Below are 15,777 nucleotides of genomic sequence, written 5' to 3'. Positions count from 1 at the left end.
AAATCACGTGTCTCAAACGGTGATGGAAAAACATCGTGAGCAGACCTGCATACCAGAGAATTTACTTAATTCTCTTCGTGTGTGAAGTCTGCCAAACCAATGTCAATGCCAATGTGGTGGACTATTGGCCTAACCCGTCTCATTCTGAGACAATATATACCTATATACCTATTATCTATGTTCTGAGAGGAGACTCGAGGTCAGTAGTGAGCCGAATGTGGGTTGATGATGATGATGATGATAGTAATATATCTTCTTCGATCGACTTAGGTAATTTATTGAAACAAATTATTTATTAATTATTTTTTTATTTGATATTTTTGCTAATAACGTATGAGCTATCGCCGATAATGGTGACTATATCTAAAAATTCCTTATAAGTTATTTTAGCCAAATACTCGTTTGCATACGGAACAGCGTAGCTGTTTATACTATTTACTATATCATCATGGAGAGATTTGAGTATCTCTACGCCTTCTTTATTCAACACCTGGTTAATAGGCCACGAACTGTTCTCCAAATCAACCTGTAATGCAACATAAATTTATTATACAATTTAAACTATTATTACTGGACCAAGGACATCAAGCGGGTTGCAAATAGCCACTGGATACAGGCGGCTCGAGACCGTTGTGTTTGGAAGTCTCGGTACATGGACAAGAGGCTTATGTCCAGCAACGGACGTCCATTGGTTGTTATTCATATTATTAAACTAGCAGACGCCCGCGACTTTGTCCTATCTGACGACAGATTGAGCTGATATTTGTTAGTTGGTAGACACCTTTAGTTCTGATAATACAATTTAAATCTTTAGTGTAGGTAAAAATGGCGTATACATATTTTTTCACAAATTTCAATATGGGTATCAAATGAAAAAGCTTGACTGACTTGACTTGAATAGAAACAATGAAAAAAATCAAATCCAATAGAGCTGCTTATAACTTTTTTAAGCCTACCTACCTACCTATCTAACTACCTACTGAGTTACATTGATTCAAATCAAATCAAATTTCATTTATTTCAATTAGGCATAGTTTACAAGCACTTTTCAAAAGTCAAGATATGTCATGATTTAATGTTGATAATAGAAGTCGAAAACTCATAATTAAAGCTAAGAGGGTTCCAAAGCGCCTCAGTCCGAGAAGAGCCCACAATAAACTCAGCCAAGGTTTATTTTTTTTATGCCTTGGGAGTAAGCTGGGTGACGAGTGACGAGTCAAGCATAGTTAAAACCCAACTGGGATGTTTTCATATACTGTGTGGGTCTGGTGTTCAGACTAGAAGTTGGGCGCGACCTATACGATTATAATTTGTTATATATTCTTTCTCACCTCGACCGAGCCAAATCCCAAATTAAGTTCAAAATTGTCTAATCGCATACTGACATCACCAACATTGGCAAAATTAACACTTAAAGATGCATCCACTTTGTGCAACGAAGCCCTGGAAAATAGTAATGTTCTTAATGTAATTATTTATCGTTTAGTATATCTAACCAACATGGAAACTTAAAAACTCCATAATTCAAGAATCAAAAATAATTTTCATAATTATCGTTATTTCAAAAATGTTACTCACGACATTTTACCTAACCCTTGAAGTGGATACAAGTAATAAGCTCGGCCCTTAAGTTTATAATTATCTGGAAAAATATTAATTTATAAATAGGTAAAAGTTATTGATTTATTAATTTTTATAACAGCTTATGTATAGGTACTTATCTAGGCTACTTACCTGAGAAAATACTCAAAGCTGGTACAAAAAGTTTCACAGAGAGGCGGATATTATCGAAGGTATTCGTAACTTTCAAATATTCAACTGTGAAGTTATCGAGTCCATAAAGTTTCATATCTCCAATAGATATTGTCATCCTAAAAAATACACATTCAGTAAACAATATGGGTAGGTACCTACTACAATAATAACTTCATTAATGTAGAATAGGCGGCGCAATACCTTTTCTACATCAATGAATAATCTTTTTTTCCGCTACATGCTGAGGGCATTGAAGTTTATTTTCCGGATATTATAAAAATTATACATATAAGTAGGTATAGCCCTACTTATATCATTTTTTTGCAAAAGGTAGGTACCTTTATAGTTCTTTTTTTTTATTAGGTATATACCCACCTACATGAAAAATCCTACTAATATTATAAACGCGAAAGTTTGTGTGGATGTTTGTTTGGCTGTTTAACGCCGCAACTACTGAACCGATATGGCTGGAATTTGGAATGGAAAAAGATTTTACTCTGAGTTAACTTATAGGCTACTTTTTATCCCGGAAAAATCCATAGTTCCCGAGGGATTTGAAAAACTAAATTTTACGGGACGAAGTCGCGGGCGTCCGCTAGTGTTTAATAAAATTTTCAACTCTTTTCTTGCTCAGTCCTTTGCGTTCGTGTTGACCCTTAAGAGTTAGCTTGCGTCACAGAATCTATACTAATATTATAAAGCTGAAGAGTTTGTTTCATTGATCGAACGCGCTAATCTCAGGAACTACTGGTCCGATTTGAAAAAATATTTCAGTGTTAGATAGCCCATTTATCGAGGAAGGCTATAGGCTACATTTTATCCCCGTATTCCTACGGGAACGGGAACCACGCGGGTGAAACCGCGCGGGGTCTACTAGTACATATTTGGGGCTACAGCGTGCGCTGTCCGCTCCTGTCTCGCTTCCCTCTGTCACACGCACACCCCTTATCCCTAAGCGCGCAACCGAAGACCACCGAACTGAGTTACAATAATGAAGTTCGTCTTTAAGTTGTCCTTAACTAGGTCACACTTCACTCACTTTATCACTTACTTTATGCCATTACGGTTAAAATATGTGTCAACTGCGTCGATATAAACGGTCTCTAACGAAGGAAGCGGAAATAAATTCGTTTGTACTCCTCCTTCGCGCCATTTGTTTAGAACTGATAGCACTTGTGTTTCCATTAGCTCATTTGTTGCTGTGTAAAAGATTAAAAATAAAATATTTTTAATACTATGGGTACTACTACCTACCTATAAAAGCACCAATATCTTAAATGTATCCGCAAGGACTCCGTAAAAATGTTGATTTTTTGGCTCACGCCGCACTCAACATTATGGTAAGTATACTATGATTATGGTGATAAAACAGAATGGTATTATTGGTCATATTGAAAAAATAACTCATAAAAAATTTTTTTGTCTGTCTGTCTGTATGTTCGTTATACAAACAAAAACTAGGTACTTGACGAATTTTAACAAAACTTGGTACAATTATTCTTCATACTCCTATACCATACATATGGTAAACTTTTCATCAATAGGAGCAGAGCAGTGAAGAGAAATGTTCGGAAAACGGGAGAAGTTACTCCATTTTTACAGCGATACTACTCTAAGGGCTGGATTAAAAAGGTCTAAGGGCGGACGAGGTCGCGGGCGTCCGCTAGTTAAAAATAAAGCTTGTTTTGATCAGATTATTATACAAACGTACTTAGATTTATTGTTTTATTTAGCTATGGTTAAGGTAAAAATAAAGAAAAAACCAACACGGTCAGAGGCCTTTGACACCTATACAGAGGCGCAGTACGTCAGTGATATTTTACAAACATAAAAAAAAATTAAAGGTCCTCACGAAATGTCGAAAACCGTGTAACTTACAAAAATGAAATTTGGCAGGGAGGTAGTTAAGAGTTAGTAGGCAACCGCTGAGAACTGATTTTGCGACATTGCTGAATTGCTGGATTAGGGAGATCTAAGGGCAGATGAAGTCGCGTACAATTTTTTCCTCAAATAATAAAATTTAAATTAAAAATATTTTTATAAAAATCAGTTTTACTTACTTGTATCATTTGTTGCTACTATTCCGTCGGCTCTTGTGAGCCCAGCGATAAAAAAAACGGAAAAATAATGAAAAATTCTCATTTTAATAATGTCACCCAATCGACCATCTACTTTATGTGATTACTATGAGTGTGATGTAGGTTTATAAAGGTTTGTGGTATTTATTTACACACCATTGTTAGGAGTGTAAGTACTGATATGATTACGCTATTTGTCGAGATTAGGAAAATATCCTTTTTGGAAATACTTATCGCTAGACTTTATTGTTACCTGTTATCAAAATGATCATACTTAATTTATGAAGAGATTGTAAACGATTTACCGGGCACCATCTTTGGGTTTAGATAATAGGCCTACCATGACCCACTAAACCTAATAGTTTCAAGGGAAAATTTCAGTTTTTTTTAATTAAATTATACTTGGGGAGTAAGTTGGTAAGTGCGTTACGAAAAATGTAATCGGGCGAGGCGAACGAACTTTGAGAGGGACAGCTAAAGATGTTTTACTTTAGCCGTGTGGTGGTTTATAGCCTTAGACCATTAATAACGGTCAAGTTTATAGCACACTCGTTTTCATGATTGTCAAGAGCCCAAATCAATGTGTATGTGTATGATACATTAAACATTTCTCAGAATAAAAGTCTTTGTACATAAGATTTATTCTAAAACAGCAGTTTTTTTGACAGTTTGTCGAATATTTTGTTCAATAGGCATTATCATAATTTCACTCGGGTTTTGCGGGTAGAAGCTAAGCTTAAGCGTAGACAAGGAAGTCTGTAGACGACTAACTGATGTACCATTCACTACCATTGTAAGTCATAAGATAGAAATAGGTACTTAAACTATTTTTTATACCAAAAAACTAAAACAAAACTACACATCTTCATTACAACGCCGTATTAGAGGTGTACCTACACAAAAATTCAGCTTGCTGGGAATTTTCCCGCAGATAAAACCTAAAACTAACTTCATACTTTTTTCAAAACTTTTCAACATAAAACAAATTAAATACAAGAGTGATCAAGACACCTAATTATATTTTGGAATAGTTAAATTTATAGCACATTAAATCTTAAGAACTTCGACATAGGTTCAATATTAAACTCCAAATTCAAAGCAAAGTCAACCTCAGACGGTCAGACGTGTCAAAATATTTCGTTGAATTTGTAATGCGACTTCTTGAAAAGGTCACCCAAACGTTGTTTTTGATCGCTGATTTTGAGGTCAACGTCTCCTTTTTACCCGACTACGGCCAAGCCAAAAGGAAGGGTAAAGATTTTGGCATTCTATGTATGTATGTTCCACCGTAGAGCCTAAACTAATGAACCGATTAAACTCAATTAAGTGTCAAAAGGTTCATAATAATAGCGCGGGTGACATAAGCTGTATAAATTATATGTTATAAAAATTATATGACAGAGTTTTAACCTCATGTTCTTACCTATAAAAAACAGTTATAGTTTTTAAACATTGAATTGAACAATTGGGATTTATTTACTTGATTGTGCCAGTTGGTGCTTAATTTTTATTAAATATTTAATAAAAATGAAGCACCAACTGGCACAATCAAGTAAATAAATCCCAATTGTTCAATTCAATTTTTGATTTTATGGCTTGCTAAGCTTTTCATTGTGTATTATAAAATATCCTTTTTTATCTATGGTATCTATGGTTACTACCACAAACTAAATATTTTCTACTGTTAGTGTCACTTTGCCTTTTCCCTACGGGAAAGAATAAAGAAAAAAAATGTTAGTGTCACTGTCACTTGACATTGACGTTGATTGACCTATCGAATTATCGATTTGGCTCGACGCTCGATACTTCGATAGTCGACTTGACTTTTGTAAATAGTGAAAATCAAAATAACTGCTGCTCCTGGCTCGTATTATGCGATCATCTAGGTCTACCAGACCTGATCTAAAAATAGATATTATACACGTACAATATTATGATAACATTTACTCTGAAATAATTGAGCAAGTTGCCGATTGTTAAAAGTATAAACCATGGGAACCCGAAGTAAATTTCAAGAAGTGCAGCTAGAGATCAAGAAATTATTCACGTGGAGTTATCTTAAAGGACTTGTAGTTAATCCTGCACAAGTGCAACTTGTTGCTTTTTTAATCATATTGGCGGAATTGGTACTCAACATTGTTATCGTAGAAAGAGTACCTTACACCGAAATTGACTGGAAAGCCTATATGCAAGAGTGTGAAGGTTTTCTAAATGGAACATTGAATTATACAAAGCTGCGAGGTGATACAGGACCGTTAGTATATCCAGCAGGTTTTGTCTATATTTACTCCATATTCTATTTTCTTACTGAACATGGAAAAAATATTAAGTTTGCTCAATATATATTTATTGGTGTGTATTTGATTTTGTTAACTCTAGTTCTTAGGATTTACATTAAAACTAGAAAAGTGCCACCTTATGTGCTAGTCATTACTATATTAACTTCATATAGAATACATTCAATTCATGTTTTGCGAATGTTTAATGATCCAGTTGCAGTTCTTTTCCTATATGCATCATTGAATTTATTCCTGGACTCACAATGGTACTTAGGAAGTCTATTTTATAGTTTAGCAGTGTCAATCAAAATGAACATTTTATTGTATGCACCAGCATTGTTCTTCTTTTATTTAGTAAATCTTGGCACAAAGGGCACTATATTACAAATATTTGTGTGTGCTGTTGTCCAACTTTTACTTGGCTTACCTTTTCTGCTAGTTGATCCCAAAGCATACATTAAAGGTAGTTTTGATTTGGGTAGAGTTTTTAATCACACTTGGACAGTCAACTACAGGTTTTTAGATGTAAAACTATTTGAAAATCCAGAGTTTCATATTACATTATTATCACTGCATGTATTAATTTTAATTATATTCATACCTATGTGTATTAAATACTTCAAAAGCTACTGCCGTTTAAAATATGTGCAAAAACAAGTGCAACCACAAATAGATGCACAGAATCAAGAAAATAAAAGAAAAACTAAACTGAAGAATGTGAAACCAAAGACTAAAGAAATAAAACTCTCTAAGGAGCAGGAAGACTTTTTAAATTCATTTGAAGCTATGTTGCAAAAATCATCAAAAAAAGTAGAGGGTGGCCATAAGAAGCCTCAACATAAGAAATTTATAGTTGAAGAAGTTGAGGAACAGCCTTATTCAATTAATTTTGATGTATTATCACAGTTGTTTATCTTGCCCATGTTCTTGGTGAATTTTATAGGCATTGTCTGTGCTCGGAGTCTCCACTATCAGTTTTATTCATGGTATTTTCATACTTTGCCCTACCTTCTATGGTCAACTAATTATTCAGTAATTGTAAGATTTTTAATATTAGCACTCATAGAACTTTGTTGGAATACATATCCTAGTACTGAAATAACAAGTGTAATGCTACACATTTGTCACCTCACTATATTATATGGTGTTTTTGAAAAAATGTCAAAAGAATTAAATATTGCTGCCAAAGTACAATAGTCATAAATCAAAATAAATGATTTTGTGTTTTTTCTTTTTAATAAAACGTTGTAGCATTTGTATGGCTTTTTATCTATTCCTTTTTGTGAAACTTGCAGACACCAGTAATTTTGTCCACCTTTAGACTTTAAACCAGCTCTGACAACAAAATCTATTCTTAATAGATGTCCACTATAGCTAGTGTGCTGTAGCACAGTGCCGGTGACAGTTCATTTTATTCTTGAAAGTTTGCCTTGATTCTTAAAGTACATATTATGAACGTCATATTGCAACTGTCACCTGCACCAAGCTACAGCACATGATTATGATGAGTGACTTTTCTCTTTTATATTTACATTAGCAAATCTGTTCAAACATCGCTTTAGGTGCATTTATTCACTACTCCTAATAAATAGATATGTAAGCTATTATCACTTTCAGGTTGGATCTAACCTTGTAACGAATTGTAAATCTATGGATCTAACTGCCAACAGTGTACAAATTTGATTATAATTATTTTAGTAGTTTAGGTATTTTGTATTGGGTAATCTGGATCTACTGAACTGATTTTGAATTTTTATGTACCAATAGAAATTCTGTTCCAGTTTCTCCACCATCTGATAAGTTTTAGACATCTTGGTCACAAGGTTAGTCATTGTCATTCAACAAAGGTAAGAAATAAAAAAACTCATGAGTGTACATTTATATTTTCTAACAATTCATCAGATGGTAGTGAAACTGACCATTAAACTAGCATATCAAAGAAAACTACACAGTAAGCGTTTTGAGAAATATTTATTATGAACCTTATTAAATACAACTAATCAAACGAAATCCAATTAGACTCCTTAAAATTTAGAGATAGAGGCGCATAATATTTCCTCCTTTATCACAATATCCACTATAAATGGATCCATTGCCTCTGCCAAGTTTTCCCAAATGTTTCTTTAGCAGAATATTTGTCAGCACAAACAGCGAGTAGGCAAGGTAGGTTATTACCCTCATCAATAAAATAAATAATAATCAATAGAAACTGAGTGTGTATATTCTAAAACAATTAAATTTTTTTTTATCTGTCTAGTTTTTGAAACTACCATATTTATACACAGGTAGATCATTTGACAAAGTATAGATTTTTAGGTTTTGAATTGTTCGAAACTTAGGTTAAAGTTAACCTATAGAACCTCATGTAATGACAATATTAGCCACATTTGGTAGTAATTATATGCATGATAGTTTTGCATAGTATGCAAGATTGAAAAACAAGTTTTTAAAATGAACATGGTTGTAATTTATTTTTTTGTACCTATACTTGAATGAAAGTTAGTAATTTTTACAGATAATTAGTTGTGTTCAAAAATAACTAAGTACTAAAATGTCAGGTGTTAACCTGCCTTAAAGTATGGATTATAGAGAATTCCACAAAAGAAGAATTTTGAAATAATATTGCACACTATGTTAAAATACTTTCATTACTCGCCCTGTGTTGACATTATAATATTCATCATAAGACCTTAAAAATATATTTTTCTATATTATAACAAGCTTGTAAAGAACAATTTTAACTCACTTGCTGTTACTCTCAGACGAATTATATATGGACTGCCTTGCTAGACGTTACCCCTCTGCCAAAGTATAAGAGCAAAGATCCAATGCGTTTCTTTAGAATCAATGTTTAATTGCTGTGATTGTTTTCATTATGTTAAGAACTCCCTATAAATGCGGTTTGTGAAGTTGAATGGCATAACAAAAGATGAAGTTACGTTTCATATACATATTATGTGTAATTATATCAAATTTGTAATAAAAACAATGTCTAAAAAGAATCATTTCTTCACCCAGAACAGCAAAACGTCAATTAAGTAATCTAATACTCTGTGTAACAAGTCTAAGCGATGTGTTTGTTAGTTGTGTGTGAAAATTATATGTGGGTGTATTGAGAATCAATATTATAGTTGTGTGAAGTGTAAGAACACAGAATAAATTAATTGGTGTTAAATATTTTCTTTGATTTTACCTCATCCCCTCAAAAAACGACAGACAATTTTGTTGCTAAATTTGGATGCAATACAAGTCCATAGGTATTTGGTCTGAGCTGTCATTGATCTTAGACAGGGTTAATAAATAGTTAAAACCAAATGCACATAATATATAGAAACTGTATACAAATGAAAAATATATACATACAAAGATCTATCTACGGATATCAAGCTTAGGTTATGACAAGCTGTTAGTGTCCATAGAAAATAATAATTGTATAATATAAATACCTTAACTATTTAACAAAGCAATGACATTGTTTACATACTGAAACTTCTGAACACATTTCAAATTCCTTGTCTCGAAAGTGGGACCATAACCTACTCGAGTAAATATACCATTAAGACATATTAATCAGCTCAAAGAGGTTCTAGTTTTTGAAACGCCTATAATGAACACGAAATAATGCTGTTTATATCTGTATGCTGGCCAAAAAAGTCAAAATAGGTCATTGTAAAAGACGCGTACAACAGACTACCATCATATGACTGAATAATGTTAGTTTGGTTTTCTACCAGTATCTAATTAAAACTAAGTTCTTAATGAGACCCATGTGTTGGCTTTAAAATTGTTACAATTATCTATTTACTTGTGCTATTCAATAGTTACAAGACAGTTTTCAATTATGTATTATTGCAATCTGATATAACTATTCAGTCAAATAATCCAAAGTTTATATAATAATAATATTAATTAGTAGTGGTAGTTTTCAGTCATATTCATAATAGGAATACAAATCATACATCAGTATGTAACTAGTGCTAAAATTTCCTCGACCTATGTTATTTTATGGCGTTCTATAAATACAGACGTACGGTATTGTAAAACTAAGTGTTCATTTACAGGAGCGGCAACTCTACCGACGACCGCCGTCGACTGCCGTTGGCTACTGCCATAGTCGGTCGTCGGTAGAGTTGCCGCTCGCGTAAATCAACCCTAACACAGACAGAATACAACGGCAGTCTTAGGTGACTGAGCTTACATCTAAATGAAATACATAGTCACTGCAGTAGAGCATTTTTACACAAAGCCAAAGTTCTTAGTTTTGATTGCGAGCAACAATTTATGCTTGAGCACGTGTCGTGAGGAATATAGCGGTATGTAGAGCCGAGAGATGCAGGTGTTGGCGGTGGGCAAGTGCGCGTCGTCCGCTGGCCTGATCGTGACCGACGGCATCGGCTGGAAGCCTTCCTCCGACGCCGGCAGTGCCGGGGACCCAGTCCAGAAATATACCTGTAATATAAACCACTTGTAAACAACATAAAAAAAAATCCTGTGTTATATTATAGCTGGAAATCGAAATTTAGCAGAACCTGTTTTAACCTTTGAACCTGCATTAAGATCTGACTCAACCTAAATTTAATATTTTTATTCTCTTAATTCTCTATGTGTGTGAAGTCTGCCAATCCGCATTGGGCCAGCATGGTGAACTATTGGCCTAACTATTGAACTAACCCCTCGCATTCTGAGAGGAGACTCGAGCTCAGCAGTGAGCCGAATATGGATTGATAATGATGATGATGATGATAAAAAATATTCTACTTAAATTAACTTAAAACGGAATAATTTATTTATTCCGTTATTCTCCATAAAAAACCGCCGAGCCAAAGCCACAGTATCATATAAATATATATATTATTAATGCGAAAGGTTGCAAAAGCCACTTGACATACAGAAATGAAATTTGGTAAGTAGAGATTTAGTTTATAGTTGTCCGCTAATAATGGATTTTTCGATAGGGCCGGATTGGGGATGTCTGAGGGCGGACAAAATCGCGGGCGTACTCTGGTCGAAAATAGAATGGAAACTTACCAAATCTTGTCTTTCTAAATGTGTCATCTTATCTACAATAGCCCACAGCCACCGTTTGAAGCGAGCTAATCGCTCCGAAGGTTCACCGCTTTCATCGTTGAAGCTGGTATATGATACTAATGCAGCAACGTTAATGTCGCCTACGCCGTTCAGTAGAAGCCGCAGATCTTCAGCCGTTAAACCTTCTAGTGCAGATTCAGGTAGAACGTCGAGGACGCCAACTCGCATTGCCTATGAAATTAAAAATAATAATCAATTTATCAATATTTTTAAAATCAAAATAAATTAAATAGATGTTAACAGCAAGTTGTATGTAAATATGTCTGCGTGATCGAATCAGAAATGATGAGGTCCGCAGAAAAACTAAAGTCAGCGACATATCTCAACGTGTCGCGAAGATGAAATGGCAATGGGCGGGGCACATAGTTCGAAGAGTCGCTGGCCGTTGGGGTTCCAAGGTGCTGGAATGGCGGCCCCGCACCAGAAAGCACAGTTTTGATCGAGCCCCGATCAGGTGGACTGACGACATCAAACGAGTTGCAGGTATTCGCTGGATGCAGGCGGCTCAGTATCGTGATATTTGGAAGTTCCTAAAAAATGCCTATGTCCCGCAGTACGTCTATCGGCTGATATGATGATAGCAAATATTCTTTAAAAAAATGATGTATACCTCTAAAGCTTTCTCCTGTGAGAGCAGCATGCGGTGTTGTGCGTACTTCCGCACATAGTCGTACACGCTGAGCGCGGTCACCTCTATCTCCCGCCCGCCGGGCACCAGCTCTACGCATCCGCCGCCTTCCTCTTCGCACATTTCCAAACTAAAAACAAATAATAAATTACTTTAAAAATCTACAAGGATTTACAAATTTTCATGAATATTTATACAAAAACTTCTCATGATAAACACATTACAGATTTTCAATGATTTATTTAAAAAAAAAAAATGCACTTAAATTATACCTAATATAGAATATTATAAGCTAGCTAGTCGACCAACAAATATGTCCATGTTGTGAACTAACCGAGGAGCACCAATGCACAAAAGAACTATGTATATCTAGCAGCAATCATCGAAGGAACATCGGCGAACAAAGCAGCAAAAAATCTAATACCATCCTATAGCTTGGCAACATTCGTTCGGGGCGGGTGGGGATATATTCATACCCACGCAGTCTTTTCCTAAGTCCCGCGCGTACGACTTCACACCCGCGCAGTCCTTCCCCCCCCGTCGCCCGCATATCATGGAAGTGTCATCAACGAACTTGCTAAGCTACCATGCTGCTTAAATTCAATTTAAGCAGCATGGTTGGTCTAAGCTATATATCCACTGTAATATAAGGAGGGAGGCCTGGCCCAGCAGTGGGCAGTTAAATAAGGCTGATGATAAACTTACCTAAAGTTGAGATCAAGAGCGACAAACAGTGAATGCGAATCCCCCGTCTCGGCGTCCACGACGAGCTGTCGCAAGCTCTCGTACACTACCGGGTCGAAGAAGGCCAGGTCGTGGAACCGCACCGGCCGCCCCAAGATGTACTTCAGGACATGTCGGTTCAGGAACATTGGACACAGCTCATTTTGTAATAGACAAAGACCAATAATTCTGAAAAGAAAAAATATTGTAAGAACAGTTTTTAAGTCTGTATCAAATGTGGTCAACTCTTGAATATGTTTTGTCAAATAAGATTTAAATATCAAAAAAATCTAGAGTGCCTACCGAGATTAAAGTACTGCTACTACAAACTACAGCAAAACATTAATTTCTATACAACAGCTCACCAATGTGACATTACTCCAATAAATTATTATATTGGAGTAATGTTACATTGGTACATATTATTCCGATTTGAAATCTCTACTAATATTAAAATATTTACGAGTTTACCAAGAATATATATGAAGATTACAATCATTTTAGTTGTTAGAAAAAATTAGCACTTGATTTTGATAATTTGGTCATACTGTGCCAAATGTAATGTAAATCGAGTACTTTTATTTTCTTTTTAAACTTTATTATTTCTAAAAAAGAATAGGAAAAGATAAAGGCATTACACTATACAGCCATGTCTTTAGCGTTATTGATATGAGTATTTGTACTTTAATTTGACGACCTTCGTAGCACAGTGGTATGCGCGGGGATTTACAAAACGGAGGTCCTGGGTTCGATCCCGAGCTGGGCAGATTGAGATTTTCTTAATTAGTCCAGTCCGGTGGAAGGCTTCGGCCGAGGCTAGTTACCACCTTACCGGCAAATACGTACCGCCAAGCGATTAAGCGATTTAGCGATTTAGCGTTCCGGAAAGGAGTGTGGATTTTTATTCTCCTAATAAGTTAGCCCGCTTTCATCTTAGACTGCATCATCACTTACCCACCCATCAGGTGAGATTGTAGTCAAGGGCTAACTTGTAAAGAATATAAAAAATAAAAAAAAAGAGTCACTTACCTGCCGACGTTCCGGAACGCATTGATCCGCTCGGGCGTGGCGCGGCCCTGTCGCGGCGAGTAGTAGCCGCGCTTGCCGGGCGAGTAGAACAGCGGCGCGGCGTCGTCGGGCGCGGCGCTGGACGAGCCCGCCCCTGCCGCGCCGCTCGTCGCACCTCCGCCGCCGCCTCCGCCCCCGCCGCCGCCACCGCCACCGCCACCGCCGCCTCCACCGCCGCGCTCGGACAGCGAGAACACATCCAGATCTACCAGGTTGTTATAGATACATTATTACATCTTAATTTCACCGTATCAGCGGGCACACGAGCGGTGCGGCGCCACAACATTGTTATGTCGCAGCGGCACCGTAGCAGCGTTAGACAGTCTGTTATTAAAGTAATGTGTGCTTAAACAACTGAGCGGTGCCACTTCGACGCCGCAACGCATTCACCCCTCCCCGTCTCGCCTCAGTGGTTGCACGCCACAGATATTTGTATGTATGACGACGCAGTGACACCGCTCCGGCGCTCCGCTGTATTGGCTGGCACGAATGATGTTAAATACTGTTAGATGTGTTACTAGGTCATGAAAAATGAGGCGCTCAAAAGAGGAAATTTCCACATCTCAATGTTAGTTGTGGTCAACAACAAACGTTATTTAAACAAATAATACCTAAGTATCGTCTACAATGTCAAGTTGTGTGTTCAGGAAGAGTAAAAACTAAATATATATAAATATATAATGTAATTAAAGACAAAATTGTGTATGTGTGCGCTCAATTTTGTAGCCTATTAATCGGATCACTTGTTGTGCTGATTTTGTAGGGACGTAACCGATATTTAGTATAAAATTATGATTGGCTGGCACCCAAATATTTTACCCCATTTGCGGTTGTACCGTAGCTCCCGTATATTGACACTTACATCCTGTCGTTGAAGCAATTTTTGTTTGTCTCTAAATGAAATGTTAGTCACAAACAGATGTCAACAATGTAACGGTTACCTAATATAGCTTCCGACGGGTGCATGACGATGAGGTCCATGGCTTCGCGCACCTTCTGCCGCAGCGCGTCCTCGCTCGCCAGCAGCACCAACAGCTGCGCCGGCGTCAGCTCTAGCAACATGCCCGTTATCTTGCCTGCGAATGTCGGGTGTAGCAAATGCACCTAAACAAAGTCAACATCTCAATTAATAGGTCCAAGTTGGAACACCACAATATAATCCCGTAGATATTATATTTTATGTTTTTACATTTAGCGATCTTTTTAGTTAGTTCTAGGGGAAAGGGTTTACAAGACATTGGCAATATATTTCGTATAAAACGATGATGAACAAGGGACCACAATGAGGTTGATGACTAGGTTTGAATATAATTTATTCAGGTACTTTAAGTTCAATATTAACTATTTAATACCCAAAAAAAACAAAGATTGTTATATTTGTAAAATAAATAGGATTATAAAATTTCAACATCAATTTAAAATTTTTCATTGTAATTTGATGAAAATTCATAAATTTTTACATGCAATGTAATGTAATATGAATATGAAGTATAAACATAAACGCACAAATAAAAAAAATATTTGTAATTTTGCTGGAACGCCAAGTCTAACGATCGCTATGATCGATTACGTCATTTATTTGTGCCATTTTGTATGGGGCGTTTATGAGCGACCTGTTTCAGTACCGCAAAATTGACCTAGTAGCTCCAAAAGTAATGATTGCATAAACCCTGTACTTACTGTACAAAATTTCTTTACTGTTAGCATACTCTTAATTTACTTGTTTATACGATTTAAAAAACTGTCATCATCTCTATTATTACGTCATTGTATATCCCATTTATTACGTCAATATATTGTTAAGGCAAAGGTAAAAAGATTCAGCATACATGTTTTTTTGAAAAATGTAGTTTTTGAAACCACATTTTTGTTATTAAACTATAATTAGGTTCATGTAAAAGTGATAATATAAATTAAAGCCATGAATTAACAATTTATTCTAAGGGGGTTCTTAACACAATTTAGTTTAAGAAATGTACAACAATCTTACCTTGGGGTACAAGCGTTCACCAAGTTGCGATTGATGTACTGTGAGATGCTCGTTGTGACCCCCAGGTCTGTCTCCACTGTAGCCCGCGCCTTCAGTGCCCGGGGCAGCCTATGTATAATATATAATGCCAATAGTATGGTACAATAACTGCATAATAGTAGATTATGA

The 15,777-nt window shown here is 36.0% G+C and overlaps 3 protein-coding genes across 11 annotated transcripts in view; 1 reads left to right on the top strand and 2 right to left on the bottom strand.

Moving 5' to 3' along the window:
• Window positions 1–299: 299 nt before the first annotated feature.
• LOC112043273 (uncharacterized) lies at window positions 300–5,134 on the bottom strand. 2 transcript variants are annotated; one of them, XM_024078593.2, is made up of 6 exons: window positions 3,816–5,134; window positions 2,807–2,954; window positions 1,735–1,871; window positions 1,579–1,642; window positions 1,332–1,443; window positions 300–526 (listed from the first exon to the last, which is right to left on the bottom strand). In XM_024078593.2, exons 1-6 carry the CDS (start codon window positions 3,895–3,897, stop codon window positions 308–310), a joined length of 762 nt encoding a protein of 253 aa, XP_023934361.2. In that variant the 5' UTR covers window positions 3,898–5,134; the 3' UTR covers window positions 300–307. The 2 variants fall into 2 exon arrangements, with proteins under 2 accessions (XP_023934361.2, XP_052747377.1); XM_052891417.1 differs by lacking the exons at window positions 2,807–2,954; window positions 3,816–5,134 and adding an exon at window positions 1,957–2,104.
• A 481-nt stretch (window positions 5,135–5,615) lies between these two features.
• Window positions 5,616–8,948, top strand: LOC112043297 (lethal(2)neighbour of tid protein 2). Its single transcript, XM_024078629.2, has one exon. The coding sequence runs from the start codon at window positions 5,825–5,827 to the stop codon at window positions 7,307–7,309; it is 1,485 nt and encodes a 494-aa protein (XP_023934397.2). The 5' UTR covers window positions 5,616–5,824; the 3' UTR covers window positions 7,310–8,948.
• LOC112043296 (E3 ubiquitin-protein ligase UBR5) overlaps window positions 8,065–15,777 on the bottom strand; it is a 46,946-nt gene continuing 39,233 nt past the window's right edge. For all 8 annotated transcript variants that reach the window (XM_024078622.2, XM_052891415.1, XM_024078625.2 and 5 more), the window contains exons 44-50: window positions 15,610–15,717; window positions 14,561–14,723; window positions 13,581–13,824; window positions 12,534–12,740; window positions 11,811–11,958; window positions 11,141–11,371; window positions 8,065–10,561 (exon numbers count right to left, since the gene is read on the bottom strand). In XM_024078622.2, the coding sequence (XP_023934390.2) occupies window positions 10,349–10,561; window positions 11,141–11,371; window positions 11,811–11,958; window positions 12,534–12,740; window positions 13,581–13,824; window positions 14,561–14,723; window positions 15,610–15,717 (1,314 nt within the window). In that variant the 3' untranslated portion in view covers window positions 8,065–10,348. The remainder of the gene's footprint in view (window positions 10,562–11,140; window positions 11,372–11,810; window positions 11,959–12,533; window positions 12,741–13,580; window positions 13,825–14,560; window positions 14,724–15,609; window positions 15,718–15,777) is intronic.

Source organism: Bicyclus anynana, chromosome 4, assembly GCF_947172395.1.
Source record: "Bicyclus anynana chromosome 4, ilBicAnyn1.1, whole genome shotgun sequence".
NCBI lineage: Eukaryota > Metazoa > Arthropoda > Insecta > Lepidoptera > Nymphalidae > Bicyclus > Bicyclus anynana.
The sequence above is the reverse complement of the archived record's forward strand: the minus strand, read 5'-3'. Positions and strand labels throughout refer to the sequence as shown.

Bases quoted from the DNA above. Each gene is read 5' to 3' on its own strand.
- LOC112043297 (XM_024078629.2), top strand. From the start codon at position 5,825: ATGGGAACCCGAAGTAAATTTCAAGAAGTGCAGCTAGAGATCAAGAAA.
- LOC112043273 (XM_024078593.2), bottom strand. From the start codon at position 3,897: ATGAGAATTTTTCATTATTTTTCCGTTTTTTTTATCGCTGGGCTCACA. The intron at 1,643-1,734 runs GTAAGTAGCCTA...ATATTTTTCCAG, and splicing joins AGCTTTGAGTATTTTCTCAG to ATAATTATAAACTTAAGGGC. The intron at 1,444-1,578 runs GTGAGTAACATT...ACTATTTTCCAG, and splicing joins CAAGGGTTAGGTAAAATGTC to GGCTTCGTTGCACAAAGTGG.